The sequence below is a fragment of the Coffea arabica genome, chromosome 2c (assembly GCF_036785885.1).
Source record: "Coffea arabica cultivar ET-39 chromosome 2c, Coffea Arabica ET-39 HiFi, whole genome shotgun sequence".
NCBI lineage: Eukaryota > Viridiplantae > Streptophyta > Magnoliopsida > Gentianales > Rubiaceae > Coffea > Coffea arabica.
In genome coordinates this window covers 5,410,911-5,431,774 of record NC_092312.1, presented here as the reverse complement: position 1 = coordinate 5,431,774, position 20,864 = coordinate 5,410,911, and the positions used below count along the sequence as shown (strand labels likewise).

At 36.9% G+C, this 20,864-nt stretch overlaps 2 protein-coding genes across 5 annotated transcripts; one reads left to right on the top strand and one right to left on the bottom strand.

The window, feature by feature from the left end:
* Window positions 1-3,145: 3,145 nt before the first annotated feature.
* Window positions 3,146-9,779, top strand: LOC113725394 (3beta,22alpha-dihydroxysteroid 3-dehydrogenase-like). The gene is made up of 8 exons (XM_027248538.2): window positions 3,146-4,093; window positions 4,807-4,956; window positions 5,098-5,352; window positions 8,617-8,703; window positions 8,805-8,883; window positions 9,109-9,215; window positions 9,307-9,446; window positions 9,547-9,779. The coding sequence occupies exons 1-8, from the start codon at window positions 3,560-3,562 to the stop codon at window positions 9,659-9,661; spliced, it is 1,467 nt and encodes a 488-aa protein (XP_027104339.1). The 5' UTR covers window positions 3,146-3,559; the 3' UTR covers window positions 9,662-9,779.
* A 978-nt stretch (window positions 9,780-10,757) lies between these two features.
* On the bottom strand, window positions 10,758-20,205 carry LOC113725393 (nuclear pore complex protein NUP88-like). 4 transcript variants are annotated; one of them, XR_003457324.2, is made up of 10 exons: window positions 19,594-20,204; window positions 18,806-18,957; window positions 18,339-18,461; window positions 17,161-17,305; window positions 16,361-16,422; window positions 15,777-15,993; window positions 13,969-14,883; window positions 12,572-12,821; window positions 11,923-12,334; window positions 10,758-11,304 (listed from the first exon to the last, which is right to left on the bottom strand). XR_003457324.2 is itself a non-coding variant. In XM_072073829.1 (10 exons), exons 3-10 carry the CDS (start codon window positions 18,886-18,888, stop codon window positions 12,063-12,065), a joined length of 2,067 nt encoding a protein of 688 aa, XP_071929930.1. In that variant the 5' UTR covers window positions 18,889-18,957; window positions 19,034-19,065; window positions 19,594-19,718; the 3' UTR covers window positions 11,668-12,062. The 4 variants fall into 4 exon arrangements, 2 of the variants coding, with proteins under 2 accessions (XP_071929930.1, XP_027104338.2); XM_072073829.1 differs by lacking the exon at window positions 10,758-11,304 and adding an exon at window positions 19,034-19,065 and having other exon boundaries at window positions 11,668-12,334; window positions 19,594-19,718; XM_027248537.2 differs by lacking the exon at window positions 10,758-11,304 and having other exon boundaries at window positions 11,668-12,334.
* Between the last annotated feature and the right edge of the window lie 659 nt (window positions 20,206-20,864).

The following is a 20,864-nucleotide window of genomic DNA, read 5'->3' as shown; positions in this document are numbered from 1 at the left end:
TTTAGAAAAATAACAATCTAAATTTATTTCTCCAACAAAGTTAACTACTTTTTCTTAAACTGTGCGGAAAAAAATTTAGGACTATTAAAATGGGACAGAGGGAGTAATTGAAGAATGTACTGTGGAAAAATTTATGATATGTCTTAATAATTCAAAAGATACGTCTTAAATAGCCATGCTGGCCACAACACCGATCCACCCCATAACTTGGAGAATGTTGAATGCTGTAGCAGAGAGAGTGAGCACTGCTGCTACTGTTTTCCTGCACAATGATCCAGGACGCCAAGTAGTACTTGAACTTTGGACAGACATTTCAAAATAATAATAATAATTGTATGCCTCATGTTCATGTGGGATGGGATCTACTAATTCCCCAGGTATATTATTATTTTTCTATGAGGAATGTCTGGTCAGTAGAGAACTAAATGTCCCTCGTGGGACCTCGCACCATTAACTTTCGATGGATCAAATAGTTGGGTAGTATTAGATTGGGGATCAGGCCTATGTGGTGGAATCATTATTGGTTCAACCGAGTTTGCGGTGGGATATGTTCACATTCTAGTATTATTAGCTTTGCATTGACGGCTTTAATTTAATGTTGCATCAGCACAAAAAACCAATTTAGTTTTTTTTTTAAAATTTTAAGAAATCAATGTACACACCTATAATTCACAAAACAACTTTACCGATGGAGGAGCTCAGCTCACATGCACAGTGCAGTATACATGCAAAGAAGCTTCTTATCGCCTTGTTCTTGTTAAGCATGGTTTTCTGAGGTAACGATCATTTGCCTTGATAATATGACAAAAAACGAGTTGTTACAGTTGACCTTGTGTTTTGAGTGAAAGTCAACCACAAATCAAAGAGTAAAGATTCCTAGAACAATTGTTTGTGACGATTGATATGAAAGTTCATCCCTGTTATTTTTTTATTATATAAAAAATACTCCTAGAAGAACCCTAATGGTCCGGTCCGGTCCGGTCCGGTCCACTGCGTGAAGGGATTACGCTGCTTGTAAGCGTTGTTTTGGAAAAGAACAAAATAATACTGCCGTGTGCTGTTCTTATAATATTATTGTCCTCTTTTTTTTTTTTTTTTTCCCCAGGTTGAGCAAAATCATTCATGTCTTTCTGTTCAAATTTCTGTCTTTCGACAGCGCAATAATTTTGTTACGAATTCGGCACCACTAACACAAGTTATGGACGACGGAAAGCACACACGTTATAGTGTTATACTCCCTCCCTTTTTTTATAACTGACGTTTAAGAAATTTGCTCTAATGTATTTTTATCTGTCGTTTTATTATCCCATACAGTATTAATTATTTTTTTACAATTTTACCCTTTTATCTCTCTTTTCCAATACAGGGTTCTTAATTACTACTCATAGTAATTATTGCTTTTGACTTAGTAAAACAGCACCATTTAGTACTCTAGTGAGAGAAAATATGGGTGGATTGGATAATTAATGAGGGTACAAAAGGAAAGTAGTGTACAGATTTAAGCAATGAAAATTTTTTTTTAATTGGTGTGCAAAATCTTAAACGTCAGTTATAAAAAAAAGGAGGGAGTACTACCATGCTATGCATCAAACACCGCTAAAATCGTTAATTAATTAGTAGTGTGTCGTGAAAATGAAACAGCCTAGAATCCGACCACAGGATTTAAAGTTAAAACTGCTGTTTGAAGTTTGTACGACGAACCTTTCGCTTTGGTACTACAACGGTTGATAAACAAACAACAAACAAACAAAAAAAAGCAAAGAAACAGCGTGGATTACTAGCCAATTTACGAATGTCCTTTTAATAATTTCGTGAATCAGCACATGCGGATGAACGCAGCTTTGCATAAATTGACAAAGCAACGGGTGCATTGTCTCGGATGGCTCGATTCAAAATTACTAGAAAGTATAAAAATGCATTTGTAAAGTTCAGTAATTTATTTGACTATGGAGATAGATGGTAACAAAATCTTTACGTTTGAATTGCTATTTTTTCTTCAAAAAAATTTTTTTTTTTGTGAACATAATTTTTAATTATTTTTTATTTCACGTATATTAAATTATTATAATATATATATTTTTTACAAAAATTCTAGAAAATAGTAATCCAAACGGACCCTTAATATGATTTTGACCGCCTAATTTCACTCTATCTTGGACTGTAAGTTGTCTATTGGAATGGAATGAAAGAAGTTAAAGTGAAGTTATCATTAAACTTTTGATCTGTCGTGGCATTTTATTTTTTGCTTAATGAGCCAAAAAAATAAATAAATGACTGGGTAAAATTTTTTGAAGAATGAACTAGTATAGTTTGTTATTTATTATATGTTGGTCGTTTGATGGAGTTTAACCGCAGCAGTAAAATGCTTTATGATACTTCCTCCGTCCCACTTTGATAGTCCTGTATTCCTTTTTCATCTGTCCCAGATTGTAGTCCACTTTCCAATTGAAGAATGTAGTTGTATTTTAATTTTTCTAAAATACCCTTATTCAATATAAGTAGTTGTTACTATAAACCTACCCCATTTAATGAGAGTTGATTCTTTTTTTACCATCAATTCAAGTTCCCATAAAGTTGTACCATATTTAATGTGAGGATATTTTAAGAAAATAGCAATCTAAATTTACTTTTCCAACAAAATTAACTACTTTTTCTTAAATTGTGTGAATAAAGAAACAGAACTACCAAAGTAGAACGGAGGGAGTATTTAACAATTTTTGGGTTGAAATCCAAAATTCACTTCAAAAAATTAGCATGTAATTTTTTTTAAAAAAATTATTTTCGTATGAATGATGAGAATAGCTACAATGAGTGTGTTTGGATACAAGTTTTTTTTTTTTAAAATAAATATTATTTTACAACATATCTTTTAATTACATTTTTTTATTTTTTTTATTTTATATACATTATATCATAAAAAGTACTAATTATTATAAATAAAATTTTCAAATAATCACCAATCCATGCACACCTGTTCTTAGTTCTTACTAACGAATTCGAAGTAGGATGAGAGTGTCATCATTATGGAAATTAGTGATTACAAAATGCCAACTACGGTAGTAAATATGCCGCATTAGTGAGAACAGGTGTGCCTGCCTCCCTCCATTAATCAAAACCATAAATCAAAGCTTAGATTTCCTTTCCTAGATTTCTCATAATAATTCGCTTCAAAATCAAAGCCATCCTTCCTGGATTTCCTTTCCTCTCCTTCCAGATACTCTGCTCTCTCATAAATCATAATAATTCTCTCAAAATAATTGTCCATCTCATCTGATGTAGTATTCACCCGTGTGCCTGCCTCCCTCCATTAATGTCCCCCTTCCCCTTCTCCCCCATCCCCATCTCTATATTTTCTCTCCTCTCTCTCTCTTAAATTCGCAGCTCTTTCGCTTCCAGATTTAACCCCAAAGAAACCAAACGACAGTCAGTAACCCCCAAACACTCGCTAGTCAGTTAGCAGTCACTGCTATCTCTCTGTCTCTCTTTTTATATTCACGATTCACGCTATTTAATCGAATCCCACCTATGTGAATTGAATAAGCTACCAGCTCCAATTCCCATGGCCGCCAAAATCTTCCTCTACACTCTCTTTTCCCTCCTCATCTCTTTCGGTTCCTTCTTCCTCCTCCGCACCACCACCGCCCACTTCACCCGCCGTCGGCGCCGCCTCCCGCCTGGAAACTTCGGCCTACCCTTCATCGGAGAAACCCTTCAGCTCATTTCAGCTTATAAGACTGAAAACCCGGAACCCTTTATAGATGATAGAGTGTCTAAATTCGGTTCCCTGTTCACCACCCACGTTTTCGGCGAGCCGACCGTGTTTTCGGCTGACCCGGAAATGAACCGGCTCATTCTCCAGAACGAGGGCAAGCTTTTCGAGTCGAGTTATCCGGGTTCCATATCCAACTTGCTGGGCAGGCACTCCCTGCTGCTCATGAGAGGGAGCCTCCACAAGAGAATGCATTCCTTGACTATGAGCTTCGCGAATTCTTCCATCATGAAGGATCATTTGTTGATGGACATAGACCGGTTGGTCCGGCTCAACATGGAGTCTTGGACCGGCCGCGTGCTTCTCTTGGACGAAGCCAAGAAGGTAAAGAGAATCATATACTGGTGTACTATTAAGCAAGTATACGATGCCGGAAAAAACAAAATAGAATAGAATGGAAAGAAGATTCCGAGTCAACTCGGTTGTGGAACGGCAAAGGAAGAAAAATTTATCCACCTGAATAGACCCCACGCCAGGCGCACTTTAGAAGTTGATCACTGATTAATTGAACGCTGGTTGGCGTACTTTAGCAGCAGCCACTTAGCTTCATGGGCTGAGTTCCTGAGGAGTGCTTGTTATCATTCACGCTGGTGTGGTATGGTAGGGTAAAACTTAAAGAGGAGAGAAAAGAAACGAATATGACTCAGATTTTCATGGCTCCTAAGCGTCTGTTTTACAAAATTCCACCAAAAGTTTGCAGCCAGCCGCAGAGGAATACAATACATTTTTATTAGAAAAAAAAAAAGAAACAATAAAAAAAGGAAGCTTTAGAGTTCAGGACATGAATCAGCATGTGCATGCGTATGAAGTAATTATTCTGTTTGCCTTTTGAGCATTTGTTTATTTTTTTTCTTCCTTTTTTAATGCTTCATCAGTACTCGAGTGGTTGGAAGTTTCTATTCCAGGGGGGGGATAAACAGTGAAGATTAATGAGTTTTGATATTTTTTTTTTCTATTTTTAACGTGGTACAGTATTTTATTTGTGCTCCTTTATTTACTAAACATATCAAATGGAGCTGTGTTTTGTTTATTTGCAGATCACGTTCTATCTGACGGTGAAGCAGCTGATGAGTTTCGATCCATGCGAGTGGACTCAGAACCTCATGAAAGAGTATATGCTGGTTATAGAGGGCTTCTTCTCAGTTCCTTTGCGCATTTTTTCCCCTACTTATCGCAGAGCCATTCAAGTAAACCTTTCTCTCTTATTCGAATACAATGATACTTGGTGGGGTTTACATTTTTAATATTAGCTTTGGGTGCATGGGAAATCTTTTTTTTCTTCTTTTTTTTTTTTCTTCCTGAGAATCTTTCATAATTGAAATGTGCAGGCTCGAACAAAGGTGGCCGAGGCATTGAGCCTGGTGGTGAGGGAGAGGAGGAAAGAGAGTGAGAGAGGAGAGAGAAAGAATGATATGTTGGGGGCATTGTTGGACGAAGATGGGAACGGAGGAGGATTCTCGGACGAGGAGATTGTGGATTTCTTGCTAGCTTTGCTGGTGGCCGGCTATGATACCACTTCCACCATCATGACGCTCGCCGTCAAGTTCTTAACCGAGACGCCTCTTGCTCTGTCTCAGCTCAAGGTGCGTTTTTTATTAGTTATCTATCCACTTTCTCTACTCCATTCAACTTCTCCGTCTTCTTCTTTGTTGTCCTCCTCCTCTTTTTTTTTTTTTTTTTTTTTTTTTGGAACCCCAAAAAAAAAAAAAAGTTCTTTTTCCCTTCATTACTTTTTGATATAAAAAAAATGAACCTTCGTTTCCTTTAATTTTTCCTTTCTTGTAGTATATGGTAGAATAGAATGACCCATCTCAAATAATGGGGCCAGACCCCATCACCATCCAGCATGTTGGTCTTTCCTCTCATGGATAAAATCATCAACTCACCTTATCTAAATTCTTATCCAAGCAGATCTTTGGAGGGGTTGCAACGTAGAGCTATTATACAAATTCCGTGTAATGGAGGAGATAGAAATTCTGAGTCCCTTTGGGCTGTGTACATTTTCATACAAAACAAAACAAAACAAAAAGTTTTTAGGATATTCTTTGACGACGGCACATTACTTAATTATTTTTTATTATTTTATAAACATCACATCGCTAAAATAAAAAATTTTAAAAAATTGCAATTCAAACTGGACAGGAAAAGAGTTTAATCTCCTAAAATTTTTTTTAAAAAAAAATTCAAATCATCCCTAAAAAATTATCAAGAAAATAGAAAATAAAAAAAGTGGGATTGCTGGGAAGTTTTTCATCTTCTCCGCCTGTCCTAGATTTTACAGCAGTGGTAATTGGTTTTTCACCACATCAGTCTCAAGCTATTGAACTTTCATAGTACTACGTAACCTAAAGGAAGGATTTCCCTCAGCTCATAGAGGTCTGAGAGGCAAAAGAGTAATTAATAAATAGTCGTAATTGACAAAGAGGAGGTTGGTTGAGCTTAGCCCTCACAAAACGGAGTGGCGTACTAGCGTTGATAGGTACCTCACGTTGCTGGTGATGTACTTAGGTTGGCGCTAAATTTTGTTTGCTTTGATTGTCTAATTCGATAGACAGTATTATGTCATGTGTTTAAGCGATCTTACACACATTTGGCATCTATACTTAGAGAGTGGCCGACAAATTAGATCCAAATACAAACAATAACGACTCGGAAAAGAAAAAAAGAAAAAAGAAAAAAGGAAGACAGAGAGATGAGAGAAGTTTTGACTTTTCAATGTATAGCTCTAGCCCCCATGTGTGATTTTGGAGTTTGTGGATGCAACTTCAATTTGGTATCTTTGAGCCTCCATTCTTGCTTTACATCATGGAAATATATGTGACATAAATAGAAAACAAAGCATCACTTTCCCTTATGTTGGCACTACCTCCCTATTAATGGAACTTCCACGAGACAGCATAAATTTATTTTTTAATTTATTTTTTTATCTCACATATATCACATTACAAAAAGTGCTATAGTAATTATTTTAAATAATATTTTAAGGTGTGTTTGCAGGTTGATCTTTTCTCTTCCCCCTGTATTTTTCGTAAGAAAACACTACTACTACCCAATAATACTGGCTTAGGATTCACTAAGCCGAATGAGCTTTGACAATATTCTGGGAACCCGGACTCTTGGGCATCAGACAAACAGAAACATATAATAGTAATACTACAGTCTAATTCTTGTCTTCTTATTAAGAGAATAATTCCGGGATAGAGGATTTGATGCCTTATGGGTATTGTGAGAGAAGTTTATATTCCTTCGTTCAATGAAAGAAAAGAGAGAGAGAGGGGGAAGCAAACAAGTTTATGTAGTTTTAACTTTTATCTCAGGCCTTGTTTGGCTAAAGTAAAATTTATTGTTACATTTTTTGCGAACATATTTTTTAATTATTTTTTTACGTCATATATATCAAATTATTACTTTAATTTTTTTACAAAAAAAAATTCAAAAAAATGCAATTCAATCAATCTCCAATTTCGGGACAAAAAGAAAAGTAAAAAAAATGTAGGTGTAGACAGTTTTTTTTTTGTTCTGAAAAGGTGTGGACAATTGATTAGTGTCATCATTATTGATGCGTATTACTTTTGGTAGCAATAAAGTCTAGTAGTATGACATGGTAGCAGTAATTTGGTAGTACCATACTGAGGAAGCGTGGTGCTGTGGGAATTGTTCTTTAACGAGTCCTAATAGCCACCCCTTCTACCAACAAAATCCCAGCGACTGGTAGTAATTGGTTCTTTAGGACTTTTTAACATAGTAGTAAAAGCTATTCTCTCCAAAAGTGAGTCGAATGGTAAGAGGGACAGAGTCGAATGGGCACACGGTTGGTTTCTTCGGAAAGTCAAACAATACGAATTGCTTTTTCCAGAGCAACTATAGACATTTTAGTCAGTTGCTACAGCGAGAGGAGGAGGAAGGAACTGGACAACAACAAGTTGATGTCTGGCAATCCCTCGATGTCTGAGAAAAGTCTGATCTGCACGCCCAACACTGCTCCTACTTTTTCCGCAACAGTGTATTTCTTTGTCAGACTTTTCCTAACTATTGTCCGTGAGCTGTCCCTATGGAGGGCAATATTTGTAATTTCCTTTGCTCCTCTACCTCTTTGTCTAAAAGATATGGGGATCATGCTTAGGGATGCAGCTTTTTACTAAAACAGTGGTGAGATGTGGGGAGAACCTAGGCTGGCCGCTATGTAAAGGGTTGGACTAAAGGCTCCAAGGAAGGAAGAAAATGAATCCTCGGGAAAAGTTGGTGCTGATTTCAAGAAAATACTAGTAGCAGTAGTAGGAGTACTGCTGCTGCTGTCGTAATCTGGAGGTTTACCAGTTGCCACACGCCCGTTTTTTTATTCCTAAGACTAGTGTAGCTGCCGTATGGCCGCGCAATAGTATACAACACCAACCAGCTGCCTTACATTTACGTGGTAAATATTCTACAGGACCTTTTATGGAGTAGTTTCCAATGAATTGATAATAACAGAGTAATAGTAAATGTAAAATAACCATCTGCTTTTCCGGGTGCTATTTTGTCATTTGAGAAAACAAAGGGGTCAATGACTCATCAATTGGTGATGGATGATTCTCAGATTGTGATTTTGGTTTTGATGAATGTTCCACTAGGAACGTAGACAAGTTCTGCGGCACAATATATCATCATTACCTACATGTTCATGCTGTCAAAGGATACATGGTGGTTTAGTAAAATGAATGCAGTAGTTTTTGTCCTCTTTGGAGAAGGGTAATGTGAAATTACTCAACCATGCAACGAGGCTTCAGGATGGAAATTAAAAGATGCGCTGAGATTTCGAACTGATGATTTATCTTTTGCTTTTTTTTTTTTGTTTTTGACTTTGGCAGGAGGAACAAGATGAGATCAGAGCAAGGAAAGGTGAAAAAGAGGCGTTGACGTGGGAAGATTACAAATCAATGCCTTTCACCCAGTGTGTAAGTCTGTCTAATGAGGGCGGCGGGGGGGATTTTAACAGTGCTGTGGTGACTTGCATCTTACTTTTTCTCTAAATAACGGAGTATGATGTGCTTTTCAGGTAGTAAATGAAACTCTTCGGATAGCTAACATAATCAGTGGGGTGTTTAGGCGAGCAATAACAGATGTCAATATGAAAGGTTAGAATTGGCAGCCAATTCAAGTACATAATTTGTAGTGTCCGTATAAAGCATTTGGACTGCGAATGGAGAGCTGATGAGATAATTTATATACCTGAATATATGGGATATTCACTGCTGGAATCTTGAGTCTGCATGGATCTACCTTCTTCCCTGCCCATCAACAACATTACTAGGATTAGATGTTGCATAAACACATACTTAATTCAACCTTTCCCCAAGCAGGTTACACAATTCCAAAAGGATGGAAGGTTTTCGCTTCACTGAGGGCTGTCCATCTGAATCAGGAATATTTTAAAGATGCTCGCTCTTTTAATCCATGGAGATGGCAGGTACTTGCCTGACAGCCTCTCATATATTCTCTCAGACTATTATTTTCTCACTCATTTTAATTTGTTCAGATTCTCTCTGTACTTTATTTAGATTAATAACAACACTCCTGGAGCAACAAGTCCGCTAAATGTATTTACACCGTTTGGTGGAGGCCCAAGGCGTTGTCCAGGTTATGAGCTTGCCAGGGTAGAGCTCTCAGTTTTCCTTCACCACATAGTTACCCGTTTCAGGTATCTATCTCATTCATCGACAACTAACTAGGTATTTATTGTCTAAGATTTAAGTTCACCTGAATTAACTGTTCTCGTTGATAAAAACTTTGATCAACAGTTGGCTTCCTGCTGAGCAAGACAAGTTGGTTTTTTTCCCAACAACAAGAACGCAGAAGCGCTACCCAATCATCGTCCAGACTAGAGTTGTGTCCGGGCCGTGTAAAGAAGTATAGAGGCCTAATAGGGAGAAATATATGGCTATCAGATGCTAGGAATCCAGCTTTAGTCAGCAGTATGTACTGGGACTTAATAAAATATATCATTATACAGTTTAGCGCATTCAGGATCAAATGATGCAAATAAAAAACCCATCAAAAAACTAGTACTACAATAATGACAGAAGGACCTAGATTGGGAACAAGGAGACTAATGTGCTAATTGCTGATACAAAAAATTTGGCAAGTGAGAACTCGTCATTTTTATCAATCTCAAGTCCAAAACTTAGACTTGTGAAGGTATCAAATATGCCGAGGTGTCAAAGCAGAAAGTTCATGGCAAAGACCATTTGGCCAAAAAAAAGAAACAAAAAGAAAAGAAAGGGACCATTCAGTAAGTAGGGGTGGTAATTTTCGACACGACCTGAAAACACGACACGAACCTAACACGAAATTAATGGGTTTGGGTTGAGGTTTCGGGAATTCGGGTCAGAATCGGGTTGGACCCGATGAACCTGAAAAGAAAACAGATCAATTTCGGATTAACCCGTGGTGACCTGATATGACCCGATATGACCCGTTTACGAATTAAAAATAATTTAATAAACATAAAAATAATTTTATCTAACTAAACTAAGTTATTCTTTTTTTCAAAGGCATTAATTACTTAATCCTAAATGAATTTATTTAATTTGTGTGAAGTTGAAATTATTATATTTGGACAAATAATATATTATATTATTTTTTACTTTTATGCTGTTTTAATTTATTTTATATTTTGTTTGGGATAAAACACTTTTACGGTGTTTAATTTATTTTAGATTTGGTTTGGAATTATTTATTTAAATTTTTATTACTTGATTATGTAATTAGTTTTGTGAGAAATTGATTTTATTAGAAATTATAGTGATAAATTAATAAATTAAAATTAAGTTTCGGGTCATTTCGGGTCGACCCGCCAACCCGACAACCTGAAATTTTCGGGTTCGGGTCAGCATACCTGACTCGTCACGGGTTGGCGGGTTGGATTCGGGTCAACAGATTTTCTGACGGGTTGACCTGAACCCGACCCGCCAACCTGATTTGGATCCGAATTGCCACCCCTATCAGTAAGTGCGTCAAATTACAGAATTCTTATTTCAATAGTACCATAGAATGTGCAACTTGTTACTCAGTGGTCGTGCTCTGATCATTGTGCTCCTCGAATGTTTATTTCACTCTTAAGAGGTACGAGGGAAGTAGCCGAGGCACAACTTCATTACCGATGAAACAAATACACCCAGGAAACGACATTAACTGAAAGCTCAACATTCCTGAGTTCCAAAGCGGAACATCTCTAGCAGATTGATGTTCAATGGTTGTGGCAGAGAGACACTCTGGTTTTTGCATCTTAATAAGGCATAAAGAAAACTGAAAGACCATCAGTATCCTCGGAGGAGTCCAGTAACACAAACTTTCTCATGGCAGCTGTAGAACACTCGTAAAAACGTGCGGACATATTTGACTACAATAACGTAGACCAAAAATTGCTCATCTGCCTAAAACTGGCGCAGACCACTTTCATGCAACTTCTGAAAGCAAAGTTCTCAAAATCAGGATCTCACCTTGGATCATTTTGAGGTTCACAGGATCGAACTGTCGAGTCGTAGGATCGTAAGATCCTATAAAAGAAATTCAAAAAATAGTCATATTAATAGATTTTAAGCTGGCAATTCACATATATAGTAATATATAATGCAACTCGTGTAAACCATATAATGGTAAGCTAATTAAGGAAAAAAAAGGTGCTATTCAAAGTATTGGGGGCGATATGGTATTTAAATAAAAAATTTGGACTCATATACGACATACTGGAAACATATGTTGATTGACCTATATAATTTTATTCAAATTATGAGAATTAGATTGTATGCCGCAAACATTCATTTTGACTTGAAAATGGCTCAAAAAGTACTTTTCAAAATGTTCTGCAAACCACTGTATTATCAAATAAAAACACAGCAGTAAAGCTTTTAGCAAATTGATTACTCAAAGAACCTTAAAAAGGTGCAATAAATTTTAATGGAACCACATTTGACATTAGAATATCACGAGACTGCACATACAATTCTCTAACTGAATCTTTTCTAACCTCATGTCACATACAAGTTTCAGTTAAAGAACAACTAGTCACAAAATTATTTGCGCGCCTGCCAAGCTTCAGCTTGAGTTGTAAACAGCAAGAGCAACAGGTGCGAGCAGCAGGCAACCATCAAAGAATTTGCATATCTGACACTTACAGAAGCAATGGTAGCAGTAGCAAAAAGATGGTTCTAGCTACTAAGCAAACAGCATCCCCTGAGTAGATTGCAAGCTTGAACTTGTCCAATTTGACCACCAATGAGCCAGCAAAACGATGCTAAATTGACCTGCAAATGCCTCATTGAGTGCTGTTGATTTCAAGGTTTCTCAGAGCAGACTCTATGAGTTTAACCATCTTAGTATTCTCATTATTGACAAGTGAAAGCTTTTCAATCGAGGATCTGAGCTTGGATACTTCCTCTGCTGGCATATAATTCATCCTCTTCCCTGATACTTGAGTATGTTGGTTCAATACATTGGCCTGTTGAGAATTTTCAAATCTTTTCAACCTTGCATCCAAAGCTTCAATGGATGACCGCAATGCATCTAATTCCACGCCATTATATCTGTCTGCAAAATTGTTTAATTGGTCTATAAGACAACGTATCAACAAAGAATTTGATCCATGCAACGGTAAAGGAATAATCACTTCAAAGCTGTATATCATAAATGATGACCAAATTCTACACCATAATGACAACCCAAGATGAATAGTAACAACACTTTGTTCACCTGAAAATCAGTTTTCTGGCAGGAAGTGGCAGAGCTAGGGAGGAAAAGATATTTTAAAGCATTAACTGAGGTTACCTAGTTCTGCTTTAAAATCTCGCTCTGCTTTGGAAAGCGGTTTTTTGTGTATCCCAGGCAGGTTTCTCAATTTGAGTAGGCGCTCTTCTAGGACATTGCAATGCTGAACTGCATTGGTAATGCGACTCTCTAACTTTTCCTGCTTCTCTTCAACTTCTAAAAGCTTTTGTTCTGCTTTCTGTAAACGAGAATGCTGGTTGTCAATGATCTTCTTCAGCTGAGGTGCATGGTGCTGGAGTTCAAAGTACACCTAGAAAATGTCAATGGAGGAAAACAGGAGTTAAAACCCCACAGAGACAAAAGGGAGACTAAAAAGGCAAAAGTCCCAACCCCCCATATCCTTGAGACATGATCATTATCCCCTAGAATCAACTTTGCACCATTTCTTCATTTAAAAAATAAAAAGCCAGTTAAGAATCTAGCTTATACTTGTTAATGCATTTCTGAAAATTCAGAACCTTCACCTATGTGAAAATTCTTCTGGCAGCTAGTATAAACTATCATTTTATATCAGCATAGCTGAGCAAAAATAGAAAAACTTAGCAAATTTGGAAGACTATGAATAACAACCAGTCATTTTGAAGTGAGTGGGAGTAAAGATACCATAAACCACCGTTCAGAAAATCTTCAACACAGGTTTCCAATTTTGAAGGAATCTAGAATCAAATGAATGTAGTGGGAACTTGAACATTACACCCAAGAGCCCATGGTAGAACCTAGAAAAGATCAGCATTCTCACTTGGTTGCTTTCTACACTTAGTAGGGTGCTCAAGGGAGCATTCTCACTGAATCCAACTTGGGATAAAGAGGAGAAAATTTTCACTATGTCTGCATTGTTTGCAAAAGAAGACAATGAACCACTAATAGTCTACCTTCTTAAGTTTTCCTGTGTATGGCCTATCCTTCTACTTTGTAAAGTTCACAGTGCAACACCAAATAATACCATTTTTCAATAAGCTATTGCTTTTACAGAAGAAACGGTGACATTAAAAATCTGTTATATCATTTCTTATTTAGAAAAGGAAATTTAAATGTTTGCAAGGCACAATAAACCATACAGTAAATATGATTCTTTGCTTCCTCATATAGCAGATCATCATAAATGCTCTTTTTGAAGATCATCGGTGACATAATTTGAGCAATAATATTATTGGTTTTAGATGTGAAATAAGATAACCCAACATCTAAAGCAACTCCGAAAACACAGTAGTCTTATAGGTCAATATTCCAGGCATTATCATCAGAAACATAAATATCTCTTAACGAACAAAGTCAATAAAGAACAAAGGCTTAACAACATAAACATACACCTAGGAAAATATTCCTAATCTTCCTTCCAAATTTATAGTTTCACCTAATGGGGCCATTACATGCAAAACAACATGATAAGCTGCTACCTTGTAAGCATATTCCATGTAATTTTCATGAAAGAGTTTGAAGTATTGATGAAGAGTAGATCGCCCTTCAATTGAGTCTGCAGTTACAGAACGTAGATTTGGTGATGATGGTGGCAGAAGAACCACTTTAGGGCCACTAAGGAGTTCCTTGCTAATAATAGTTGTACTATTGGTATATTGTTTTTCTTCCTCAAGAGCAGGGTTTTTCTCCTCATCAACAATTGGGGGAAGCAACAAATTCCAAGTCTCCATCTCTAACACAATACATTCTCGAGAATATGTAACTCCTACAATCCATGAATCTCCAAATGAATCTGCTAAAGCCAAGAAACCACAGAGTGAAGGTGTTGAGGAAGATTCTCCGTGGCAGGCACTGATCACAGGATTTACAGATGGACTTCTCCTTGCCCCATCCTTGCCATCTGACTGACTTGAAAAAGGCAGAAAGTGCAAGACAACAGAATCTATGCCTCCATTATGAAAGCAATATGTTCTTTCAGGCATAAGAGGATCAACAGACATTGAAATATGTGAACCACCTTTTCCTGGTAAAGCTAAGTCAACAATAGCCAATCTCAACAAAGGAGGTGGATGCCCCATCCAAACATCACGATCAAGGGTTGAATCAGGCTCCGGAAAGGAGAGATGACTTGAAACTGACTCACAAATCATAGCAATACCAAGTATGCGGTCACATGAATCAACAAAAAGACGAGGAGGACTACCAGCTTTCCAGACTGGCTGGATCTCATCAGCGAAGGCATCTATTTGTAGTTGTCCACCACTCCAAGCAATTACCAAAACCGAATCTTTGCTAACTAAGTTATAAAGGAAACTAACTGCACGCCCTTGACCTTCCGCATCCTGAACTTGAGTATCTTTCTTTTCACCATGACAAAAATTACGTAGAGGCCCCTAGAAACATGATTGTTGTCAGCTCAATTTGCTCAGCAGAACTAGCAAAATTCACAACACTTCATCATGAAAACTTCCTGGCTTGAACATCAAGATAAATGAAATGGATGGCAATCAGAAAGAATGATATCTCCAAGAAATTTTATGTCGATCATCACCTACTACTTGGCAAGCTTAGTAGTTGGTCCAGGACAAATGAGAGAGTTACATGTGGACATATTGGTTCCAATTCACATTCCACCTAGATGATTGTGGAACTAAGTGGGTCCTAACCAACATAAATTTTTCCTGATATCTCCACTCTTTATTCTATTTAGTATAGTTTATAGCAGAAACCTATAGACAGCCCTCTGGCAACAGGTAAAGGCAACAAAAACTGTCATTTTGTTAGGGTTTTTCTTTCTTTTTTTTTTTTTTGGGGGGGCGGGGGGGGGGGGGGGGGGGGGGGGGGAGGGGGGTGCAAAAATCTTAAAGCTTGATAAGGAAAGGGAAAAAGTATTTTCTTCCATTTCATCGCATTTCCTGCTTCATTTTATTGAAAGCATCTCAAACAATCGCAATTATCTTACTCAATGCAAGCTTGGAACATCAAAAGTTTAAATTCTAAATAAGAAGCAGAAAACTGGGGGAACGGACAAGAGAATTAATCGAGCAACAAAGCCAAATATTATGGTCTATTCCAAGTAAAATACAGTAAGGATAACTACACTGAATCAGAGTTGATGATTTAAAAAAAAAAAAAAAAAAAAAAAGCAATTGGGGAAAGTTCACACAGAAGATGAGCATGCAGGACATGTTAAAGCTTAGCTTTCAAAACTATGTAAATCTGATAAATAAGCAGATGAGAGGTTAATACAAGAGAAAAAAGACAGCTAGACAGGTAGAAAAGATACCTGCAATACTATGGACGAGTCAATAAAAGCATAAGGCTGAGCTTTAAGAGCAAACGAATCCCCACCTTCAGCAGATTGCTGACTTAATTCAGGAAATATTGCTTCCAACCAAGAGATTGCCATATTGATATTACTAACAGCTTTTGCGTTGGTAGAATTGAACCCAAATGTTTTGGCATCAACATAAATTTCCTGCAACGCCTCCCTCTTGTAAACACTGGGAAAAATCATTAAACTTCATCTCATCAATTTACTCAATTACATTCCAGAGAGAACTACTTAAACAATTGCAAACAATTTAGTATATTATAAAAAAAACACTAGAAGCATCCCAACGATACAGTGTGTCAAGAAATTAGTGTTTCTACAGTTAGATCATTTCGTCAAGTAACAAACATCAACTCCATGAGCAATTCAGAATCTACTACTCTTGATCTGCATAACAATAATACAAACCAAGCATGCAAGCGACGAACCTGGCTCAGATGCTAACACATCATGCAGAGTTCAGCCAAACACAGTAGAGAAGAAGTTAGTGGCTCCCTCTAAATTTACTGATATGTTGAGCATAAATGAGCAATTACCTTCCAAATGGTATAATGGGGCAAAGAACATAAACTGATCCATCGCTGAATAAAATGAAAACCTGTAGAATGGAATATAATAATCAATATGCCAACGTAACCTCTTAAAGTACATCCCATAAGGGTTGTGAAGGCTGTAACAAATGCATAAAGAAACAGAATCACTACTCTAGCAACACTTGATTGTATATGCAAGAGACAAACAAGTAATTAGTTAGATGAAACAAAGGTAATACAAAATAGTTTGAATTACTAGCCACAAGAGTACTGGAACATCACTAAAAGGGATTAGCAGGGAGAACTACAGAACATTTACTGAGACAGAGATTAGCAGGGATCATGATGTCCAAAGAGCGTCAAGAAAGCCAGAGATAGAAGCAACAATCTTGGACATCACAAAGAACTTGAGCATGAATCATAGATGGTACCAATTAGCTGGAGGATCTAAATATTTTTGTTCAAGCATAAAACAAGAATCAGGATTTTGTATATTAGAAAAAAAAAATCAAATTTGAAAATCAGAAACTGTGATAAGAATGTTAGAAACAAAGAAGAAACATTTTATGTGATGGTTGGATGCATACATATCTCGAGTATTAATTAACATGCTTGCAAAGGTGCAAACATGGTTCAACTCCAAGTATTTGTCACATCCAAGAACAAAGGTAGTGCAACAATCTTCCTGAATGGTTTTATGCTAACTTTTCTCGCTTTAGTAGACTGGTTTAGACGATTTCACTTGCTTATCCTTTGATGTAAAAAGATAAGCAATAAATAATGGAAAATTGAATTTAACTTACACTAAATCTGTCCCATAAATGATTGCCACCAAAGGAGAAATCAACAGGGCAGATTGACGAAGCTCTAGTTGAACTGCCAAACTTCACAGGCTGCAAATAGTATTCCTGTTCTGGTTGCTGAAGAGACATAGACAAATTAAAAATTCTGCAAATAAGGAAGAGAAAGATAGTCACTGTCAAAATGAGAAAGACGAGAAATACTTGGCTACAATGGATTGCACACACTTTATTCCAAGAATGACATCTTACATATAAGGAAACAGAATTTTATTTCTTCGAGTTCTCAGAAATTAACAGTTAGACGTCGGAGTTTTGTTCTACCAATCAAAGTAAAATGGTGTATTTCATCTTTTGTACATAAGAAAGATTAGTTTTCCACCAGTCAACTAAATTTAGCAATGACACTCTTCAGTGAGCCTCCAACATGTGAAAGCTATAAAAATACATACATCCAAGAGCTTTAAAGAGTCTCAAAGTGCAACATTCATGGCATAATATTTGAAGACCATCACTTGTCTAATATGAGTTTGCTTGTTGACTTACACAACAAGAAAAGGCCAAAAATATAAAAATTAATGTCATAATCTGAACTCAAGTCAATAGCATCTTTAATTCCTCAAAAAAGTGCATAGTGACTCCAGGGAAAGCCTATGCCTTTTATTGTTGAAATTTAGGAAATTGGTAAGAATTAGCTGTATCAAAACTATCCTCCTCTCATTTTCTACATCTTCAGTTAACAGGGAAAAAAAATAAATCCTAACAACAGTAATTCAGCCCCAAAGTTTTGAAAGGGAACCCAACGGAAAGACGTTTTAACATAACAAGGATCATTTTAAGATTTCATCAAGATTATAGTGCCACGGTAACAGGCATGAATCAGAATTTCACAGAGATCTCCAATACAAGCAATCACCATAAATGAGGTTCCCTGTAAAACCATTATGCCAGTTTGAAAGGGCTTACCATGCCTTAAACATATACTTCTATTAAACTACACCTAAACACTGACTACCCAAATGAGATTGAGTCCCATCAAAGTAACATTCAAACATATCATTTTCCAAAAAATATTAGATGGACTTCTTTGGCTAGGGATAGAAAATCAAAATTCTTAACCAATGCAAGTATTCTATAATAGGAACATGCAACTGAGATAATTGTCAATGAAGAAAGGTTACCTAAATACTGAATCAGAAGAAAGGATTCCCAGATGTGTATCACTGGAAGGGTGCCAATAAACTTGCAACATGCGGATTATACTCCTTCTGTGAAAGTATATTTCTGCCCCTATTGTTACAGTCCTGTGTAAAGTGAAAAATGTTATCACGTGACAGAAATTTTTACCATGCATAACTAGCTGATTGAAAAACTATATTCAAGTAACATTTTAGAGCAGCATTCAATTGAGAGCCAGATACTAATAACAAAGACGACTGGACTCTACTCGTTTCTGATTCCAGAAGCATGTATCACGCTGAATCATCAGTTACCCATTTAACTAAGTATCCATTACACCATCAAAGTCACCACAGAATCCAGGCACAGATTCAAGAATCACCCTAAATCCTAAAGTAAAAAACAACCGTCATGAAATACAACATTTCAGTGAAGAGGAATTGCTCTAAGCTCGAAGTTCATGACATACCGGCAGATAACAATGTTGTCCTTGACTGAAGTCTTTCCATATAGATACATTACGCACAGTCGATCTGAACCTGATAGGAGCATTGCAGATCCATGCCTATTGATGGAAATTTTCTGGACCTCGTAATTAAGCTGCACATCTGCTTGTAATACCTTCAGAAAGTACGTGATATATCAGAAACAGATAATCCCCAATATAATAGGAAAAAGAAAAGCATCATGAACTGACTCGACTCCTCTTCCGTCCTCGTACAGCATGAACTGGATATCGTGCGGTAACATGTCAGAAAATGCCCAAAATTTTAAAATAATTTAAAAAAAAAAAACCACAGAGGGAAAAACAATAGGCCGTGAATGCATAAGGACACAGCTGAAACAATTAAAATTAAAAAGGAACGGACGTGCTTAAGATCTCTTAGAAGAAATATAACAAGCTTCTCATAAAGCATGCTAGAGCTTTCTTAGTGAAAGGCAGCCAAACCTTTCCTAAACGTGTACAATCAGTGCCTAAGCTATTCATTAGATGATAAAAGCAATTCATCACAATTTAATTAATACAATTCCGTTCGTGTTCTGTTCTAATTTCCCCGCTCATTACGTTTTATCATCTCAATTCTTTCCACCTCGACGAACCGCTAGTAAACCCTAGCCGCCGGACCTGGACGCCCCCCCCCCGGTGCATAAAACGTATGAACGAGAAAAATAAGTAGACGCACATAAATATCAAGGCTATCAGTTCAGCTGAAAAAATTGCATGGAAAAGAAGGAGGAGAGCGGAAGGGGAGGGACCTTAGAAGGAGAAGCGGCGAGTATAGAACTAGGATCAGGCTCGCCAAGCTGAACAGAAATCCGGTGGAGACACTGTTTTTGTGAGTCCCAACAGTAGAGGCGCGAGGCTCCATCCCATGCCAAGAGATTCGTGAGCGTTTTAGAGGAGGCTGAGGAGGAGGGAGGAAGAGCGCCATCGGCAGCGGAAGTGAAAATAGGGTGGTGTTGGAGCGGAAGCCATTCAACATCTTCTTTTGGGGTTGAAGTAGAGGGAGAAGATAGGGATTCAAGGCCGTCACCACAATCGTCTAGCCCTATGAAGTTGAAATTGAATCTCATTGTGTCCCTCTCCCTCTCTGTTTGGTTCGCGGCCAATTTGGGTGTCGTCCGTCTTGCTCTATGCTCTCCGCCCACAAAACTTACAACTTCGGCTCCAGTTTCGCTGTTGCTAATTGCTCCACGACGTCGTGCTGCTTCCGCACGCTAGACAGTTCTGAACTTTTTTTCTTTTTTTTTTTTCCCCCAGAGGGAGGTCTATCCATGATACGCGCTGTTTGGATGGGGAATTTGGAAAGAAAAGAAGGGAATGGTTCAATCTTTCCTCTGTTTGGGAGCTTCTAAGTGGAAGGAAAAGAAGAGAAATGGATGGATGAGTTTGTTAAAACAATTCTCTCACCAATATGTACAGCGTGCACAAACATTCAGCACTAGACTAGCAAATTGGTGGATTATTAATTTAAGAGACAAAATACCAAACACTACTATATTTGTTTGGATATAAAAATTATTACTTGCATCATTAATATATTTTTTATTAATTTTTTTATCTTTTTACATATTTTTTTATTTTATATATGTCACGTCATAAAAAATACTATAATAAATATTCAAAATAATATCTCGTATATGCAAACTGCAGCGAATTTCTTAGAATATCGTTAAAATTGAAAATTGTCAGAAAAATGGTGTTGTTTGGTGGGTTTTACCGGAAAAAGGGATCATCGCATCTGCAACGTGAGGCTTCTAATAAAAATAATTATACTTTTCATTTATTTTTGGATCGCTTTGTTTTTTTTTTTTTTTTGGAATGGCGAGCAGCGAAGGAATTAGCTTAATTGTTTTTTTAATGCATCGCCGCTCACGAGTGATTTTTTTTTTTTTACTTTTTAATAAAACGTAACTTTTATTAAAAGGTAAACACGACGAAGTTTTTTTTTTTCTGGTAAAACATAACCTTAATTAGGTTTGAGGGTTTAACGTTTTACCTGAAATCCTAATTTTCAAACCATCAC